This window comes from Neoarius graeffei, chromosome 6, assembly GCF_027579695.1.
Source record: "Neoarius graeffei isolate fNeoGra1 chromosome 6, fNeoGra1.pri, whole genome shotgun sequence".
NCBI classification, from domain to species: Eukaryota; Metazoa; Chordata; class Actinopteri; order Siluriformes; family Ariidae; genus Neoarius; species Neoarius graeffei.
Genome location: NC_083574.1, coordinates 48854786 through 48874029, shown reverse-complemented (window position 1 = coordinate 48874029; position 19244 = coordinate 48854786). Strand labels below are relative to the sequence as shown.

Sequence of the window (19244 nt, the reverse complement as noted above, 5' to 3'; positions counted from 1 at the left end):
GACTGCCAGCATGTTAGACTCAAGTGCAGGGATGAAATAATGACATCGAAAACAGTCAAAATCACAACACACATCATTGTATGCTCTTGTCTCACCGTGAGGGCATGGACACACTGCTCTTTTCTTTCAAATGATTGCAGTGCTTTTAGATATATTTTAGAAAAATAAAGAATAAACAAAATGTATCTTTTTTTGGGGGGGGAGATTTCATTGTGAATTTTTACAAGTATTGCACAGTTTTACTACTGCTAAAGATGCTTTAGCTTTGTGTCAAACATTCTTTAAATCACTGCAACCTATGAATAAATAATGCTACAAATCCATAAGTCATTTTCAGTTCAATAAAAACGCATCCAAAAGGTGCATCAAATGTCCTCCATCTTCACTTCATTCAAAGCTCAAGCCCACCACATATTTGTTCAAAATAGCTCAAAAGCTCTATACACACTCTATACTAAACTTGAGTCAAAGGCACATAATTCTTTAAACCTTTGGCTTCTCAAAATTAGGAAAAAAAAAACCCCTACTAATTATAGAAATATATGTCATGCAAAAGTAGTCCTTTCCAGTCCTTTTTGTGTGGCTCAAAGCTGCCCTCTGTTGGCAGTTCTATCTGTGTAATCGGGCCAGACTGCAGTCATGTGAGGTGGTCTGATGGAGGGGCGTGTTATCGCTTGGGCCTGTTGGCTCCTGAGGGTTTCCATTAGTGGAGCCACAGCGAGGTGTGAGTCTGCGCAGGTATTCAGCATGGACCGGTTTATGGCACTGCAGCACCCGGATCGCCTCATCAATCTTAAACCACTTTCGCTTGCGACCTGTGAAGCACATTGTAAAATTGCATTATACCTTAGCATTTTTAAGTACTGCTCATATACAGGAGATATCTGTTCAATTCATTCCTCAATTATTAATTTATTACTCCTGTTATACAACACATACAGTAACAGTCAAAAGTTTGGGCACGCCTTCCAATTCAGTGGTTTTCTTTATTTTTATGAATTAAAAGACTTCATATCTTAAAAAGTAATGATGGATATCGTTTCTCTTTACTTAGTTGAGCGGTTTTTGACATACTATGGATTACTACAGTTGTGGAATAGGGCCATTTACTGTATTTTTATTATTTACTATTTGATAAACGCATGAAGAAGGCAAGAAACTGCACTAATTAACTTTTTACAAGGCACCTGTTAATTGAAAAGCGTTCCAGGTTTTTCAATAGTTTTACTGACCAACTTAATTGTATTTTATAAATATAAATGAAGTTAGGGGGCGGCACGGTGGTGTAGTGGTTAGCACTGTTGCCTCACAGCAAGAAGGTCCGGGTTCGAGCCCCGTGGCCGGCGAGAGCCTTTCTGTGTGGAGTTTGCATGTTCTCCCCGTGTCCGCGTGGGTTTCCTCTGGGTGCTCCGGTTTCCCCCACAGTCCAAAGACATGCAGGTTAGGTTAACTGGTGACTCTAAATTGACCGTAGGTGTGAATGTGAGTGTGAATGGTTGTCTGTGTCTATGTGTCAGCCCTGTGATGACCTGGCAACTTGTCCAGGTGTACCCCGCCTTTCACCCGTAGTCAGCTGGGATAGGCTCCAGCTTGCCTGCGACCCTGTAGAACAGGATAAAGCGGCTAGAGATGATGAGATGAGATGAAGTTAGGATTTGATGCCTGTAACACACTCAAAAAAGCTGGGACAGAGGCATTACCACCATTGTATTACATCATTTTTCCTTTTAATAACACTTTTTAATTGTATGGGATCTGAGGATACTAATTATTGGAGTTTTGCAATTGGAATTTTTGTCCATTCTTGCTTGATACAAGACTTCAGCTGCTCAACAGTCTGTGGTCGCTGTTGTCTGAATCTCCTCTTCATGATGCATCATACATTCGCACTAGGAGACAGATCTGGACTGGCAGCAGGTCAGTCAAGCACACGCACTCAGTCTACGAAGCCATTCTGTTGTAGCCCGTGCAAAATGAGGTCTGGCATTGTCCTGCTCAAATGAGCACGGACTTCCCGAGAAGAGACATTGCCTTGACGACCATTTCTCTCTAAAATCCCAATATATCAAATGGTACCTTTACATACACGCACCTCACCCATGCCGTGGTTACTGATGCCCCCATTACCATCACAAATGCTGGCTTTTGCACCTTACTCAAACTGGATGGTCGTGTTCATCTTTGGCACTGAGAGCTCGACATCCGGTTTTCCTGAAAACAAGCTAAAACGTGGACTCATCTGACCACAGCGCACGTTTCCACTTTCTTTTGGTCCATCTGCGATGAGTTCAGGCCCAAAGAAATCGGTGGCGTCTCTGCACAGAATTGATGAATGGCTTCCTCTTTGTGTAATACAGTTTCAGGTTGCATTTCTGGATGCTGCTGTGGACTGTGTTACGTGACCACGGTTTTCTGAAGTACTCCTGCACCCATGTGTCTATATTTGTCACATTAGCATGACAGTTTCTCAGGTGGTGCCACCTGAGGGCTCGAAAGTCATGCACATTCAACATTCTGACCTTGCCCTTTACGTACGGAGGTGTGTCTAAATTTCCTGAATCTTTTCACAATATTATGTACTGTAGATTTTGAAAGACCTTGTGTTGAGGAATGTTCTTTTTGAATTGACTCACCGTTCACTCACGAATTTTGGTACAAAGGAGTGAGCCACGAACCATTCTTGCATGCAAAGACTGAGTTTTTGGTGCTGCTCCTTTCAGACCTAGTCATGATCCCCTCACCCGTTAACGTGCTTATTGTGGAATCTTCCGTAATGGTGTTACTTGAATATCCTAGAAACTTTTCAGTCTTATTTTGCCTCCGTCCCAACTTTTTAAGTGTGTTGCAGGCATCAAATTATAACTTAATTTATATTTACAAACCACAATTAAGTTGGTCAGTAAAACTACTGAAAATATTTTCTTTGTACTTTTGTCAGTTAAATAAAAGGTTCACATGAATTAACAAAATGACAGATTTTTGTTTTTATTGCATTTTGGAAAAAGGGTTAATGTATGTGCTTTAAGAAAAAAAAAACCTCATTAAACAGTACTTAAAAATGTGATTTATTATTTTAAAATACCATTATAAATTTAGTACCTATGTACTGTATATTAGTAATGCCTATTAGTATTTTGCAACATTTAAGTATAGCACATTTAGAAATGATTTAAAAATCAAATCAAGTGTCTACGAAGTGCAGAATTTCAACTTATCCTAGATGTGTTCGAAGTTGTTTTCTAAGTTTCAGGTCAAAAAGTCATGAAAAAAAAAAAAAAAAACAGGAACTGGTGATGTTCTGGTAGGCCTGTAATGCACAATCTGATCATGTGTCTGGGCTGCAGACTTTTTCAATTGCAAGGATCTGGAGCCAGGCATTAAAAGCTGACATTTTATTTACGACAAGTAAATGTGCCCGGTTATTTATGGCACAATTGATTTCTTAAACTTATTTTATAAGCTCTCTCACCAACACCCACCCAGGCAGCTCATGTGAAGCACGCTACCAGCGTCCCTGTGTGTATTGTGGTTATAATGCCCTATTTGGCAGCCATCCGTCCAGGCAGAGGGATCGAGAGAGGCCAGGGAGAGGGAGACAGCGAAGTGTGGTGACGCTGACTGGAAAACAACTGTAGCACACCTCCTGGCAAACAAACTCAACACTATTTATACTGCTGTAGCGAGTGAAGGATTACCAGGTTTTCTCTTTCCACACCATCTACAAATAGTTCAAGTTTCAATTACACTGTATGTGGGCAAACAGTTATTTATATAGTGCCACCCCAATAGCAAGTTTCCTGGGACTAAAACACATGTTCACATAAGGTCTTAAACAGCAGTGTAGAACTGTTGCATAAAGCCATGTCTACCCTCGGATTATAACACTGCAGTTAAGCCATGACCAGACCAGACCAGACCAGACCAAGCGCTAAACTCCAACCATGAAACCCAATAACATGGCTTGAGAATTTCAGCACAAGCACTTATAAAGTCTGAAGCTCTCAGACACACACTGGGTCACTTCAACGGACAGACGATTTTATTCACCGAGTAGCTTTGGGGGTCAAAATGATCTACATGATACGTGCGCCATAAAAAAAGCCTGAAAAGATGGAACAGTACGGCCACCTGATGGTTTTCACTGTAAACCTAATATGTTGCGAGTGTAGTCACGAGCAGTTTGTTGTATTTGGCACACAATCAGAAACACAACGAAGCAGAACTTCTATCATGGCGGGACGACCTGCTTTAGCACATGGAAAAATACAAGAATTTGAAAAAGATCATAGCAGACATAGCATACAAAACACAGTATAACTTGTGTTTCAGGTTGTAGCTTAACCTACCAATGTTAACAGAGTCCTCCCAGTCCTCCAGTGTCTCTGTAACCGTAAGCACATACACATACGTTCGATGCTTGCTGTCTTGGTTCTGTTGAGAGAGAGAGAGAGAGAGAGAGAGAGAGAGAGAGAGAGAGAGAAGGGGGCCATTACCACAATAAAAAAACTGCGCAAATACCATTTACACACCAGGGAATTTATGATACAATATTACCATGTCCATCATTAACAGTACAGTGCCAACCAATCCATTTCCATTAGTAATTTTAACAAGCTGCACATTAGCAGGGCTTAAATTAATATCTGACCTTATGTAATTCTGTTTGGCATCTTACCTCAAAAACCCCCAGCAGTCTGCCAAGTGTGCCCCTTACACCAGCCTGTGTAGCCATGGAAAAAACAGACAGGCAAACAAACAAACAAACAAACAAACAAACAAACAAACAAACAAACAAACAAACAAAAGGTTCATCCACAGGAAGGCGGGGAACAAACATCTGTACTCTGAACTACGCATCAAGGCTGTATGATGTGACTACTGGTGTGTCCTGACTACTTTCAGCACAATAATTGTCACGATGAATTCATGAATATATGCATCAAATGAAAATCATGAATGTAATTAATTATTCCATCCACATTCACTGGATATGAGCAATCGTGCGCTCTGATTGGCTACTCTACTACTAGGCTATAGAGATCTTGCAGTCACGTGACCGGAAAGTACATAGCCGCCATCTTGTTGGTAAAAAACACAGCTGAATACTGCTGCACTCGTGTACAAAATGGATAAATTTCAACCGACGGACTAGACGGCTCATTTTTCTAATGAACAGATAACTAGATATATGTCTAAAATAAACGACCAACAGATTAGTGACCCTTATGGCTTACCGGACGGAGTTTTCACGACCGTGTCAGTGGATGTTGAACTGCCAGAGGTGGAATACCCAGACGTGTATAATTACCTCATTAACTTTCCCTCGCTGTTCAGTGGTGAAGCACTGCGTGCTTATAAATCTCTGGACAGTTATCTTTACAGAAATTCAGGATTTGTCAGCCCCCCTCAGATGTGGCATCTTGTAAACAAGAAAATAACAATCCTCATTGGACGGGTAAGTCACTTAAGTATTGAGTACTAGTACTGATACTAGATATATCAGTAGTATCTAGTATAGCACTGACCAGCCGATTATAGAATAGAATAAGGTAATTCCAGCTGTAATTCCAAATCGTCCGTCTTGTTTACCATGGATCTGGCGTTGGAGAGGTAGAGGCTTGGCAGTGGAGATTTGAGTGGCTGTTTTCTGAGCTTAGTCAACAGGCCGGCTCTGCCTGCAGCCTCGCTTTTGCTTCCTCTCCCGACGCCGCCTCCTTCGCCTGCCAGACCCGATAACAATCCACGGAGACCCCGCTGGTCTCGCTATCTCGTCCGGAATGTTGTGCATGCGATGGAAATCGCTACAAACCGTCATTTTCTGCTGGAAACCAATGTCCAGTAAGTCCATACGGTTGTAGTGGATATTGAAGTCCGGTACAGATGAACAACACGCAAAAATACACACAAAAAACATAAAAAACGTGCACAGGTAGGGAGAGCTTGTAGCCGCAGCCGTTGTAGTAGAATTGTATATGGACCCTTTTCACGTGACGTCACGACAAACGCGGCCGCCATTTTGGACGTGTACTACCAGTAGTTTACCACAGCCAACATTGAGGAACGGCAGCAAAGAAAGTTTTTACTTTCAGCAAGACTTCCATCATGCCACTATATTGTTGTGCACCTGGATGTAGTAACCATCAACAAACAAGGCAAGGTTTATAATTTTATCGGATCCCGACAGAGAAGATGGATAGCGGGCATTAACAGGAAAGATTGGCAGCCCTCGGCATACCAGCGCTTGTGTAGTGACCACTTTGTTGGAGGTAAGACGAATAAAATTAGCCAGAAAAGGCATTACATTGCTGTTAACATTCTGTGGCGGCGAGTGTGTAACCAAATAGGTTAAAATAACCCATTGTAACCTCTTTGTTGTTCTGTAGTAGCTATTGTTGACTAGCTAATGTCAACAACATAGTAGCTAGCATGTTACTGTAGCAATGTTTACGTTCAGTCATTTGGATGACTGTTAAAACCTTTCAGTCTCAAGTTTTTCCTTTACTGTATTTACTAGTTTACTGTAATTATGATCCGGCAGCTATTTACACCGGATCCAGTGTAAATAGCTGCCGGAGCCAACGTCCGAGGTTCCGGAGCACACTCCGGCTTGCTCCCCCTCAAATTAAGCAGCGCACTCCGGAAGCCGGAGCGCGCTGCTTAATTTGAGGGGGAGCAAGCCGGAGCGCGCTGCTTAATTTGAGGGGGAGCAAGCCGGAGCGTACGTCAGTGAACAATCCTGGTGGAAGCAGGTAAACGTCGTTCTCTAAGCCTGCTAACCTCAATTTTTGCAAATACCTCTCCCTCTGCTCGCCCTGTAAATGCCCTACGTCGCTGGATAGTGAAGGTGTTTTCTGCATCTCGCTCCTTTTTCTTTTATGTTTTTCGTGTGTCGCCTTCCTCGCATTCAAACTGATTCGAGCCGAAGTCCACTACATGTCCAAAATGGTGGTCGCGTTTACGAAGGTCACGTAGAACCAGAAGTAGAAGGCGGAAATATGGCGTTTGACCGACAAGATGGCGTCTGTTACAATCTGGATCGGCTGTGACGTCACATGCAAGATCTCCATCAGCTCATATACCCTGAGTAGAGAAAAACAAAAATGGTGGAGCGTGTTGCTGAACCAACCAAGGGTGAAATAAAAACTCTACCTGAAAACAAAACCCCAAAAAATACAAAAATTATGGAATGAAAAGTATCTGATGGTAAGAACGTATCTTTTTTTAATTTTTCAATAACTATTATTATTATTTTTTTTTTACACAAATTGCTACTGTCATTTCACCGGTTTAAGTGGAAATTATTTTGTATATAAAAAAGTTTTTATTTATCAAACTTGCAAAAAATAAAAATGCTCCGTTTCTCAAAATCCAGTGAACGTGGATAGAATAAAACAGTTATTCCGCTCAATCTCGTCATACATGGCTTATAGCCAACTCGGTGCTACGCGCCTCGTCGGCTATCAGCTCATATATGACTCGATTTCGTGGAATAATTGTTAAATTACACATATTAATATACTAAATATTGACATGTACTACATCAAATAACATCTGTACATATGAATACTATCCTACGAATATACAGCCGAAGAGCCAAATACAAAACCACTGATCCACTCATGTCCCATCAGGAATAAAAGGGTTTAACTTCCAGTCATGAGGGCACCGTTTATTACACTTAAAGGAAATACATGGGTCTGGCTCTGACATATAAAGAGGTATCCAGTCACAGTGTATAATAAAGAGGATGAGCACACGGACGTGCTGGAGCTGAGCCAGATATCTTGACCTGTGCAACTACAACGCTGGGCCCCTGCTCTCGGACATGGGAGGCCTAAGCCATATATTTCCACAACATAGACAAGATTCCAGCATGTTCATATGAGAACAGCGTGCCTTGCCTTGGATACTGTGAAATACCCTAAACCGAGCTCGGGTTACTCTGTCTGCAAAGAACCCCTCCCCGACAGCACTCGGCCAATTAGGCTCATGGCTTGACTCACAGGACAAGACATTATATTTAGTATAGAATGGATTTGTTACACACACAGCATTAACCGTATGAACATTTCTCTAGGGAAACTCCGTGTGCTCTTCTGTTTCCCATCTGTTTCCATGATCAATGCTTTTAATTTGCTGGTCAATAAATATGTTCTAGACAACCTTGTTGGACCTCCATCTAGCGGGTCACTGAACAATAATGGCTTTCTCTCTGCAATGATCACAAAGAGGAGCGCTGGAACCAGATCAAAATTCTGGGGTGTTTTTCAACCAGTACTTTCAAATGCCACCATCTGACTTCATGCTCTTACAAGCACAAAATCAAGTCCTGGAAATGTAAAATACTAAAAAGGCACAAATGTCAGAACTCGTATTCCAGCTCCAGAGAGTTACGAACCGTTGAGTTATGAACCTCACCATTACCAGTCAGTGCGTTTACATGCACATCCAAATTGAGCTGCTGTCGGTAATCGAGCTAAGGGTCCCAGCAGGGGTGCCAGAGAAATCCAATCCTACATGCACACAAGGAAATTGAGCTATTGTGTGAGGTACATTGTGCACCCGAGCCACAGGTGGCGCTACATGCCCCATCGTGTTGGTACACTTCCGGTTGTCGTCATGAAGAAGAGCTATTCAAGAGTATAAACAAAGTTATCAGTTCCGTGTTCTCTTCTGCTGCTCGCTACTACTACTGTTGTCATGCCGACTGAGGCTGTTGTGTTTCCCGCTTGTGGTCTCGTCACTCGTCACTTCCGGAAGGGGCAGTGCTGAAGTCAGTAGCTCGACAGGGATGCACTAAGTAGCTCGGCTACAATCGCATAATCTAGGTCGCGTAGCTCGATTACGAGAAATCCAGTTCGGTTCGATTTCAGCCGAGCTAAGGTGTTTCCATGGCATTTAGAACTTTGATTTCAGTCGAGCTACGGCAGAAATTCGATTTTCTCTACGTGCATGTAAACGCACTCACTGGAATGCAGTAGCCCAGGTAGGTTTACAGGGCTGTTCCTGTATTTCTCAAGAGCGCCTTACACAAATGTGGTTTAACTTCTTTAGGCATAATCAAGCTCACGATATTTATGCTGAACAGTAAATATATGGAGTTTATATCACAAAAGTGCATATAGGGATGTACTGGCGACTTAAATTCAAGTCACGTCACCATTTCCATGGGGAAAATTACACATTTCAAGATGAGTTATGCACGCACTTAAGTTGATTTCCTGGGTACACCGATCAAATTGTGCAAATTTCCTGTGCTTCTCAAGTCTCTGAGGCCCTCTTTAAACACAAGGGGTGGGTGATTAGAAAATACTGACTGAATCCATTGCACAACATACATTACCACTGCATGACTCCTTGCTTATTTTGCACTACTTGTTTTTCCTTTTGACTGGCACTAGTTTATGCTTGTCGGTTGTCTTGTATTTTGATTTTTAAGTTGCACCACAGGTCTTAGAGAAACATTAGTTCAACCTCTCTATACTTATGTACAGAATGACTGAAACGTTTCTTGAATCTTGACAGTTTTCGAGCTCTGAGCGTTCGTTTTTCAGCACAAAATTAAATGTTACTGGGAGGAAAAAAAAAAGTCTGTCCCTGAGCAGCATATTACATAACCGAGCACATTTCCGATTAAAAAAGAAAACATAATGAAGGCTACTGGGATTTGCTGCAAAATGAAGAAGCGAGTGTGACAGTCAAAGTGTCCAGAAGAACAGTGGCTGCTTCTGTAAGATGCCCAGTAAAACCCACAGCTCATTTCCTTATAAAACTGCACGCATTGTACTGGAGACTTTTTTTTTTTTTTAAAGCAAAGGGTCGTCTCACACCAAATACTGACTTCATTTCATTTATTATGGCTTACTGCTGTTTATAGTATTATTTTTTAAATGCTGAAACATTTCATTTCATTATTTTTAAGCCGTTTTTGGTCTCCAGCATTTCTTTACATGTTCCTAAGACTTTTGCACAGTACTGTATGTATTTAATGTTGGCCTCAAATGGCATTCCACAGTTTGAGTATATTTACAGCCCAAAACATGGATTTCAGAGTGATATATTGACGGTACGGGCGGCACAGTGGTGTAGTGGTTGGCGCTGTCGCCTCACAGCAAGAAGGTCCGGGTTCAACCCCTGTGGCCGGCGAGGGCCTTTCTGTGCGGAGTTTGCATGTTCTCCCCGTGTCCGCGTGGGTTTCCTCCGGGTACTCTGGTTTCCCCCACAGTCCAAAGACATGCAGGTTAGGTTAACTGGTGACTCTAAATTGACCGTAGGTGTGAATGTGAGTGTGAATGGTTGTCTGTGTCTATGTGTCAGCCCTGTGATGACCTGGCCACTTGTCCAGGGTGTACCCCGCCTTTCGCCCGTAGTCAGCTGGGATAGGCTCCAGCTTGCCTGCGACCCTGTAGAACAGGATAAAGCGGCTACAGATAATGAGATGAGATATTGACGGTACATCAATCTGTTGTCCAACAGTGCTGGACTTACCAGCTCAAGCAAGGAGCTGTATTGATATACAAGAAAAATGCACTGGTGTCCAAGGTCAGAATCCAGCTCCATTTTAAGCAAACTCCATCCCTGCACGCTGTTCAGTGTCTAAATGATGGACAATTTCACAATCAGATCCTTTACCACACACACATAACTCAACTATGGTTAGGCAAATATGATTAATAAAAAACGTTCATGTCCTTGGCTAGCTTAAAGCCTCAACTGATTTGTTTTTTATATCCATCATACTGGGAATGTGTAGGACACAGGCCACTCATGCCAGTGCATTTATGTCTGGTTTAATGCTCAACGTTACGATGTCACGTGGAAAATTTTTGACACCAAGCAGAGGCAGAGTTTCCCAAAAGCATCATAACATAAAGCTCGCTGCAAAATGATAGAGCACGACTCCCTCTACCAGTTAACTTTACCGTGTTTTGAAGGAAGTGGCAAATAAGCCAGTATGAAAAGACTTTTGTTTTGCATGTCATCAAGTCCCATTTGGTTACAGATAGACGTGACCATCTTATCTGACTAAACTCTGACCATTGTGAAATGACAGTAAACACGACAGATTTTAATCTTCAAAACGATGATGCAACCTGATGAATGGGTCATCACTGTTGGTTGTATCATCGTTAAAAGAGATGGATAAAGACTCATGGCATCTGGTCTGACATTAATTGCACTAACTTTCTAACGAAGGGCGACCTCTAAGCTTTCAGCAGCAGGACAGACTTGTCATTTCTTTATATAGCCAAGTATGTACCATGTTTAGCATTCCTGTGAAAGTACTTACTCATGTCTACAGGATATGTAGCAGGAACACTATAGCAGGGGTATATCAAATCACAGCAACATGATATACATGCTACTTAAAAACCTTTTCATGATACATATCACAATATACGGTTTGCGAGCAAGTCAGAGTGCAAGGTCAGTCATATGACATGACGTCGCTGGAGCACAGAGAATTAGATCATAGAGGACAGGACTTATGTAATGCAACCCTTATAACCATTAGATTATTGTATATGGGTCTGTCTGAGAAACTGGGTACTGTGGGGGTACCCCACTAAATATACTCAGTCAATAAACTATACGGTTTTGAATGGTGATGTTGGTTTTAATTTGAAATAAAATGATGAAAGAAATAATACAGATAAAACTAAACCTTTGATGTGAATACTCTATTCAGAATTTGGCAAAAATTCTGCAAATTTGTGGAAAAATGGCAGCTTGATCTGGGACATGATAAATGGTCGACTACATCGCATTCCCTTAAAAAGGTTGAAGTCCATTGAAAAGTCTACAGTTATCACTAATTGTATTTTAAGTTGTAACTTTATACACCTAAGGATTGGTGTGCTCAAAGAATAATCATAACCGTAATAAAACATCAGGCAAAATATTTGATCACCGTTGTAGCTCCATTTTCCGCAGACCCAAAACCAATACGATCGTGTGTTTTGATCTAAACAGAAAGCCTCAGGGTCAAGGTCACTACCTCACCCAAAGTAGGAACTTAAAATCACGACACCATATAAAAAATTTAGTTATAGGTCTGCGATTTTGTTTTTTAAAACGAAAGCTGAAAGTTAGGTATAGAATATGTTTCTTACAGAATATGTTACGATGGTAGCTGGTCTTGTATGAATTTCTGAGCTATAAAATGAGTTGTGGTCTATTTTTTACCGTAGCGTGTCATTTGTGTGCGGGGAAGGACACACATTAACAATTTGCATGTGTAGAATGGAATTTTCCACTCCAGCAGTTAGAAGTTGATCGTGCTTCCATTTGCAGTCTTTCTGTTACGCGGGTGATCTGTTCGGACGTTATCACTGAAAAGGTGAGTTTTGACAGTTTTGTTTTAGTCTTGCAGTAAAAGACAATAGAATGTTTCCTTTTCATCTTACTTTCATATTTTGTAGTGTTTGTGTATTTTTGGCCAATATTTTGCAACCATGGTCAATTTAGATCGAACTTTTGATAGACTCTACGGTCAGTCATTTTGCCCCGCCCCTGCCTCGCGCTCCGTCCGGTGCGGTAGTGATGTCCCGTTGCTCGCGCGCCGCAGCAGAGACCTGCGCGACCTTCTGCCGGTACAGTCGCTGTTCTTTTACCACCGCCGTTATTCTCAGCTTTCCGGTGTGTTCTTGATTTTTCCATCGTGTCCTATTTCGCCATATCAAATACCCAAAATGTATCATATTATTCATATTTAAGTGAATAATCAATTCAGTCATCATAACTTGGTATTTTTAACCCAAGCAATCAAAAAGAGGAAATTTATTCAATATTTTCACTCATCTGTGAAGGAGGGGCTTTAATTCTTCATGATGATGTTATTTTATACGTAAATCAATTTTACAAAAGCATTTGAATTGTAATCAAAAAAAAAAATTTTCCACAGTGGAGGCCAGATAAAGCAAGATACTATCTTTATTCTTATTAAACATGACAAAAGAAACATTGAGTGTTAGGTAAATGCAAAAAAAAAAAGTCTCATCTCATTATCTCTAGCCACTTTATCCTGTTCTACAGGGTCGCAGGCAAGCTGGAGCCTATCCCAGCTGACTACGGGTGAAAGGCGGGGTACACCCTGGACAAGTCGCCAGGTCATCACAGGGCTGACACATAGACACAGACAACCATTCACACTCACATTCACACCTACAGTCAATTTAGAGTCACCAGTTAACCTAACCTGCATGTCTTTGCACTGTGGGGGAAACCAGAGCACCCGGAGGAAACCCACGCGGACACGGGGAGAACATGCAAACTCCACACAGAAAGGCCCTCGCTGGCCATGGGACTCGAACCTGGACCTTCTGGCTGTGAGGCAACAGCGCTAACCACTACACCACTGTGCCACCCCCCAAAAAATAGTAAAATTAGAAAATTAATTTTTTGACCATAATGCCCCAAATGAGAGACCAGTTTCTGAGACGGACCCATATATTATTAAGCCGATTTCTAGACAATTTTGCATTTTGTTTCAGCAGAATAAGACAATCTTAGGCTTCAAATTAGTAAAAGCATCTCAGGTTATATAATCTTTCACTGGTTTCCACTGGTTATAAATCAGATCAATTTGCTTTTACACAAGATTATTTGACTTGCCAAGATATTTTTATTACGCACAGTCCACATTTCCCCTTGGGGATCAAAAACATACACTGATCAGCCATGAAATTAAAAAAACTGACAGATAAAGTGAATTACATTATGTTGTTCCAGTGGCACCTGTCAAGGGGTGGGATATATTAGGCAGCAAGAGAACAGTCAGTTCTTGAACTTGATGTGTTGGAAGCAGGAAAAAATGGGCAAGAGTAAGGATCTGAGTGACTCTGACAAGGGCCAAAATTGTGATGGCGAGATGACTGGGTCTGAGCAGCTCCAAAATCAGAATCACTTTATTAACCCCTGGAGGGAAATTCAAATTTGCTACAAAGCTCCTGAATCAGAGAAGTAGAAGATAAAAAAGAAAAGAAATTTAAACAAGTTCAATAACTTCAAATAAAAGCAAAATAAAAGTGATTCTATATACATGATTCCTATATACATATTATTGCACTGGAGTTAAGAATACAGTATACATGGTAAGACAGTGTACCACAGTTATACAGTAGCATTGTACAGCTTGACTGCAACAGGCAGGAATGATTTCCTGTGTCTGAGTTGTGCAGCGTGGAAGAATCAGCCGTTTACTGAACGTGCTCCTGTGGCTGATCAGCTCCTCATGTACAGAGTGAGAAGGATAGTCCAAGATTGTCTTTATTTTAGACAGTGTCCTCTTTTCCAACACCACTGTCAGAGAGTCCAGTTCCACGCCTACAACATGGCTGGCCTTCCTGATGATCTTATTGAGTCTGTTAGGTGTCCTTCACCCTCAAGCCGCTGCCCCAGCAGACGACAGGGTACAGGATGGCACTGGCCACCACAGACTCATAGAACATCCACAGCATCGTTTGGCAGATGTTGAAGGACCTCAGCTGTCTCAGAAAACAGAGACGGCTCTGGCCCTTTTTGTATGCCGTGTCCACGTTTTTGGACCAGTCCAGTTTATTATCCAAGTACACCCCCAGGTACTTGTATTCCTCCACCACGTCCACACTGACCCCTTGGATGTTAACAGGGTTCACCGGAGCCCTGATTCTCTTCAGATCGACCACCAGTTCTTTCGTCTTCGTCACGTTGAGCTGTAGGTGGTTCTTCCTGTTCCATGTGACAAAGTTGTCCACCATCGTCCTGTACTCGCTCTCATCACCACCAGTAACACGTCCAACCACTGCAGTGTCATCAGAAAATTTCTGGAGGTGGCAGGTCTCCGTGCAGTAGTTGAAATCAGTGGTGTAGAGAGTGAAAAGGAAAGGAGAAAAGGACAGTCCCTTGCGGAGCCCTGGTGTTGCTGATCACTCTGTCTGACACACAGCACTGCAAGTGCACGTACTGTGGTCTGCCAGTCAAATAATCCACAATCCAGGACACCAGTGGGGCATCCACCTGCATCGCTGTCAACTTCTCACCCAGCAGAGCTGGCCGGATGGTGTCAAAAGCACTGGAGAAATCAAAAAACATGATCCTCACAATGCTGGCTGGCTTGTCCAGGTGGCCGTAGACTTTGTTGAGCAGGTAGATGATTGCGTCCTCTACTCCAAGACGGGACTGATAGGCAAACTGAAGGGGGTCAAGAAGCAGTTGGACCATAGGCCGGATCTGCTCCAGGAGGAGTCTCTCTAGGGTCTTCATGATGTGTGACGTCAATGCCACGGGCCTGGAGTCTTTGAGGTCACTGGGATGCGGCTTCTTCGGTACAGGGACGAGGCATGACGTCTTCCACAGCACGGGGACCCTCTGAAGACCCAGGCTCATATTGAAGACATGCTGAAGTACTCCACTTAGCTGGAGGGCGCAGGTCTTCAGGGCCCTGGGGCTAACACCATCTGGGCCTGCTGATTTTCCTGCATGGAGTCTCTTCAGCTGTCTTCTCACTTGCTCCTCGCTAATGATCAGTGTGGAGGTGACAGGTGCAGGAGGGATGAAGGTGTTTCTTGGGGGGTGGGGTGCTCAGCCAGGGGGTCTGTTGAGGAGGTTGGCACATCATGTGGGGTGTTCCCAGTATGCAATGGTTCGTACCTACCAAAACTGATCCAAGGAAGGACAACCAGTGAACTGGCAACAGGGTCATGGGTGTTGAAGGCTTATTGATGGGCAGGGGGTACGAAGGTTAGCCCATATGGTCCCATTCCAACAGAAGAACCACTGTAGCACAAACTGCTGAAAAAGTTAATGCTGGCTAAAGCAGAAAGGTGTCAGCATTAACTTTTTCAGCAGTTTGGGTTTGAGATCAAAAGATGAACATCAGACAATAGATCAGAATTTCAGCTTTCATTTCCTGATATTTACAGTGAGATGTGTTGAACAATTTAGAACATGGCACCTTTGGTGGCAGACCATGCACTTTTTAGGAGAACAAAATATTGGAACTAATAGTCTGATAGTAAATAACATTTGGTTCAATATCCCTTGTTTGCAATAACTGCATCAAGCTGGTGACAAACGAACATTACCCTACCGTGGAATCCTTCTTTTGTAATGCTTTTCCAGTTTTGCATGTGGGAAGCCATGGCCTAAAGGTTAGAGAAACAGCTTTGGGACCAAAAGCTCGCCGGTTCGATTCCCTAGAGCAATAGGAATGGCTGAAGTGCCCTTGAGCAAGGCACCCAATTCCTAACTGCTCCTGAGGTTGCTCTGGGTATGATGTACATCACTCTGGATAAGAGTGTTTGCTAAATGCCAGTAATGTACTGCAATTTCTTTGTTATTTGTTTTGGGGTGTTTCTCCCTTAAGGTGGTGTTTACATTAGACCGTATCCGTCTCGTTTTCGTCGCGAATGCACTGTCCGTTCACATTAAAACGCCGGGAAACGACTCCACAGGCGGAACAACTTGAATCCGCCAGGGCCCACGTATTCAATCCATTACGTATCTGATCCGGTGCTGTGTAAACATTGAGATACGAGGATACGCTGTGCTGAGCTCTAGCTGACGTCGTCATTGGACAACGTCACTGTGACATCCACCTTCCTGATTCGCTGGCGTTGGTCATGCCACGATGGTCATGTGACGCGACTGTTGAAAAACGGCGCGGACTTTCACTTCCTGCTATTTGTCCCGAATCACTGCTCGTGCGCTTCACTCGTGCGCTCTGTGAGCTGCACAGGGCCAGAGTGCGCACCCTCCAGAGGGCCCTCGCTGTTCAGGGTGGAGTGATTTGGAGCGCAGGATGCCTGCAGAGCCGAGTGTATCCGTGTATTGGCGTTGCTGTGTGCACGCGAATCGTGTATTGGCGTTGCTGTGTGCACGCGAATCGTTTTAAAAACGTTAATCTGATGATCCGCTGATACGGTCTAATGTAAACACCACCTAAGTCTCCTCTTCAGGAGGTGAAATGCATGCTCAGTTGGTTTAAGATCTGGTGATTGACTTGGCAAGTCTAAAACCTTCCATCCCCCCCGCTCATTTGTTGTGTTCGCACTGATTTTGGTAATTTTCTTGCTGCATGATGAAGTTCCTCTGAATTAGACTGTATGCTTTTCGCTGTAAACTGGCAAACAATGTTTCTGTTGACTTCTGAATTTATTCTGTTACTACTATCAAGTTACATTAATGAAGATTAATGAGCCCATTCCAGAAGCAACCATGCAAACCCAAGCCATGACACTACCTCCACCAATGAGCTCATAGGTTTTAGATCATGAGCAGCTCCTTTCTTTCTCCACACTTTGGCCTTTCCATCATTTTGTTAGAGGTTAATCTTGGTTCCAGGCCTTTTGTGGCTCATCTCTGTATTTCTTTCGGAATTCCAATCTGGTCTTCTGTTTCCTACTGTGAATGAGTGATATGCATCTTGTGGCATGGCCTCTATATTTCTACTCTCAAAGTCTTCTTCAAAACAGTGGATGGTGATACCTTAACTACCTCCATAGGGCAAGTGTGAATGTCATCAATTCCTGTTGTTGGGTTTTGCAGACATCTCACAATGTTTGTCATCAGCTACTGTTGTTCTCCTTGGCCAAATGTCTTGCGTTTCTCCCACAGACAGCTCTCTGGGCTTCATGTTGGTTTAACCATGTTGGGAGGAAGAGGAGAGGAGAATGCAATCTTTATAGGTGAAATCCAGGGCTCAAATGACGAGATGACAACATTTAAAGCTATTAAGAGTTTAAAAAAAAAACATCAATTTAACAAAAATCAATCTAACCGGGCATACGTGCGCAACAACAAAACACCCGTCAGTCACACGTTTCAACATTTTTGATCATTTGAAAAATTGGTGGGTTCAAACAAAAGGCGTCATGTTCTAAGTTGCTTAGTACATCTAGATGTAAACTGTAGCTGCTAAAGAAAGCAACTGGACTTGCTTGAGATCCTTCAAGGATTTCAAGCAAGTCCGGTTGCCTTCTTTAGCACCTACGGTTTACGATGACCTGGATGACGGAGAACCTTCACTCACACACACACACACACACACACACACACACACACACACACCTAGATGTAAATATCAGGAAATGAAAGCTGAAATTCTGATCTGGTCATTTCCGTCATCTTTTGATCTTAACCCCAGATGGCTTCACTGTATACCAAAAACAAAAGAAAAGAATGGGCCTTGCTGTTCCAGTACTTTTGGAGGGTACTCTATGTGGGCTAGCAGATGCCAGCTGCGCTTGGACTCCCAGCCATGGAGACTGCATTGTTATCCTAATTCAAACATGGGTCAAGGAGAAAGGCCAAAGCCTTGTGATTTGACTGCACCACTTAGGAGCTCTGGTGCTTGTTATTTACAGACTCCGTTTCTTGTCTTTATGAAACCTTCATCGAGTCAACAGGCCTCATGCAAGAACATTTTCATATACTGGTCTTGAATTCGTCTTACTTTTTTGTATGGTGGGCTCATAAGGGTGTGCCACACCAAATTCAGCAAAAGCTCCTAACTTCACATCACTATGGTAAATGACCCTGTGTAAACACAATACATGCCACCTGTGAGTAATTCAGCTCACATTCTTGTGAACTGTAAATTTGTACAATTAACATCCCAGTAATACCATATAAGACTACACGTCCTACACTATGTCTCAGGAAGTGTTCATTCATGAACTAAAAATAACATAAGTTCAAAGATTGAAGTCCTGCTTTAGGAGATCCAATTTAGCTTAAATTACAGCATAGTTTAGGTCGTTTTGCGGTCTGAAGTGTTCATCTATAGATATTGTATTGTTATTTGATGCTATTGTATAACATCATTAATTTAAATCAGCTATCATTAGGCTATATGAATGAATGTAGAATTATCTTACAATTCAAACTGCAGAGAGTCAAACAAGATAATGGGACATTCCACCGAATGGGTGCCATTTGCTTGTTGTACCACTCCCAAATTAAACTTAATTTGTTATATCTTTTCAACATTGATTATAACAACGCACATATTTAACTATTCAAAATGTGTACTGGTCAACCTCAGGCTACGTTACAAGGTTTGGAAGTCAAAGATGGCTGCATTTTTTTCAGTCCTGTTACCAAAACTCTAAGTAACAGGACTGAGTTTTTAGCCTAGGATTAGCTAATACATGGAATTAAGCCACATGGCGTCATCACTAATAGCATGACCACACTTAGCACATTCTAGTGATTTACCAAAAATCTGTATCTTTAAAATAAACAAATATCATCTAAGAAATGTA

The 19244-nt window shown here is 42.4% G+C and overlaps 1 protein-coding gene across 2 annotated transcripts in view; it reads right to left on the bottom strand.

The window, feature by feature from the left end:
• Positions 1-365: 365 nt before the first annotated feature.
• The window catches only part of nudt4a (nudix (nucleoside diphosphate linked moiety X)-type motif 4a), a 93260-nt gene continuing 74381 nt past the window's right edge, over positions 366-19244 (bottom strand). For both annotated transcript variants that reach the window (XM_060922931.1, XM_060922932.1), the window contains exons 3-5: positions 4676-4720; positions 4347-4431; positions 366-815 (exon numbers count right to left, since the gene is read on the bottom strand). In XM_060922931.1, coding sequence (XP_060778914.1) covers positions 610-815; positions 4347-4431; positions 4676-4720 — 336 coding nt within the window. In that variant the 3' untranslated portion in view covers positions 366-609. The remainder of the gene's footprint in view (positions 816-4346; positions 4432-4675; positions 4721-19244) is intronic.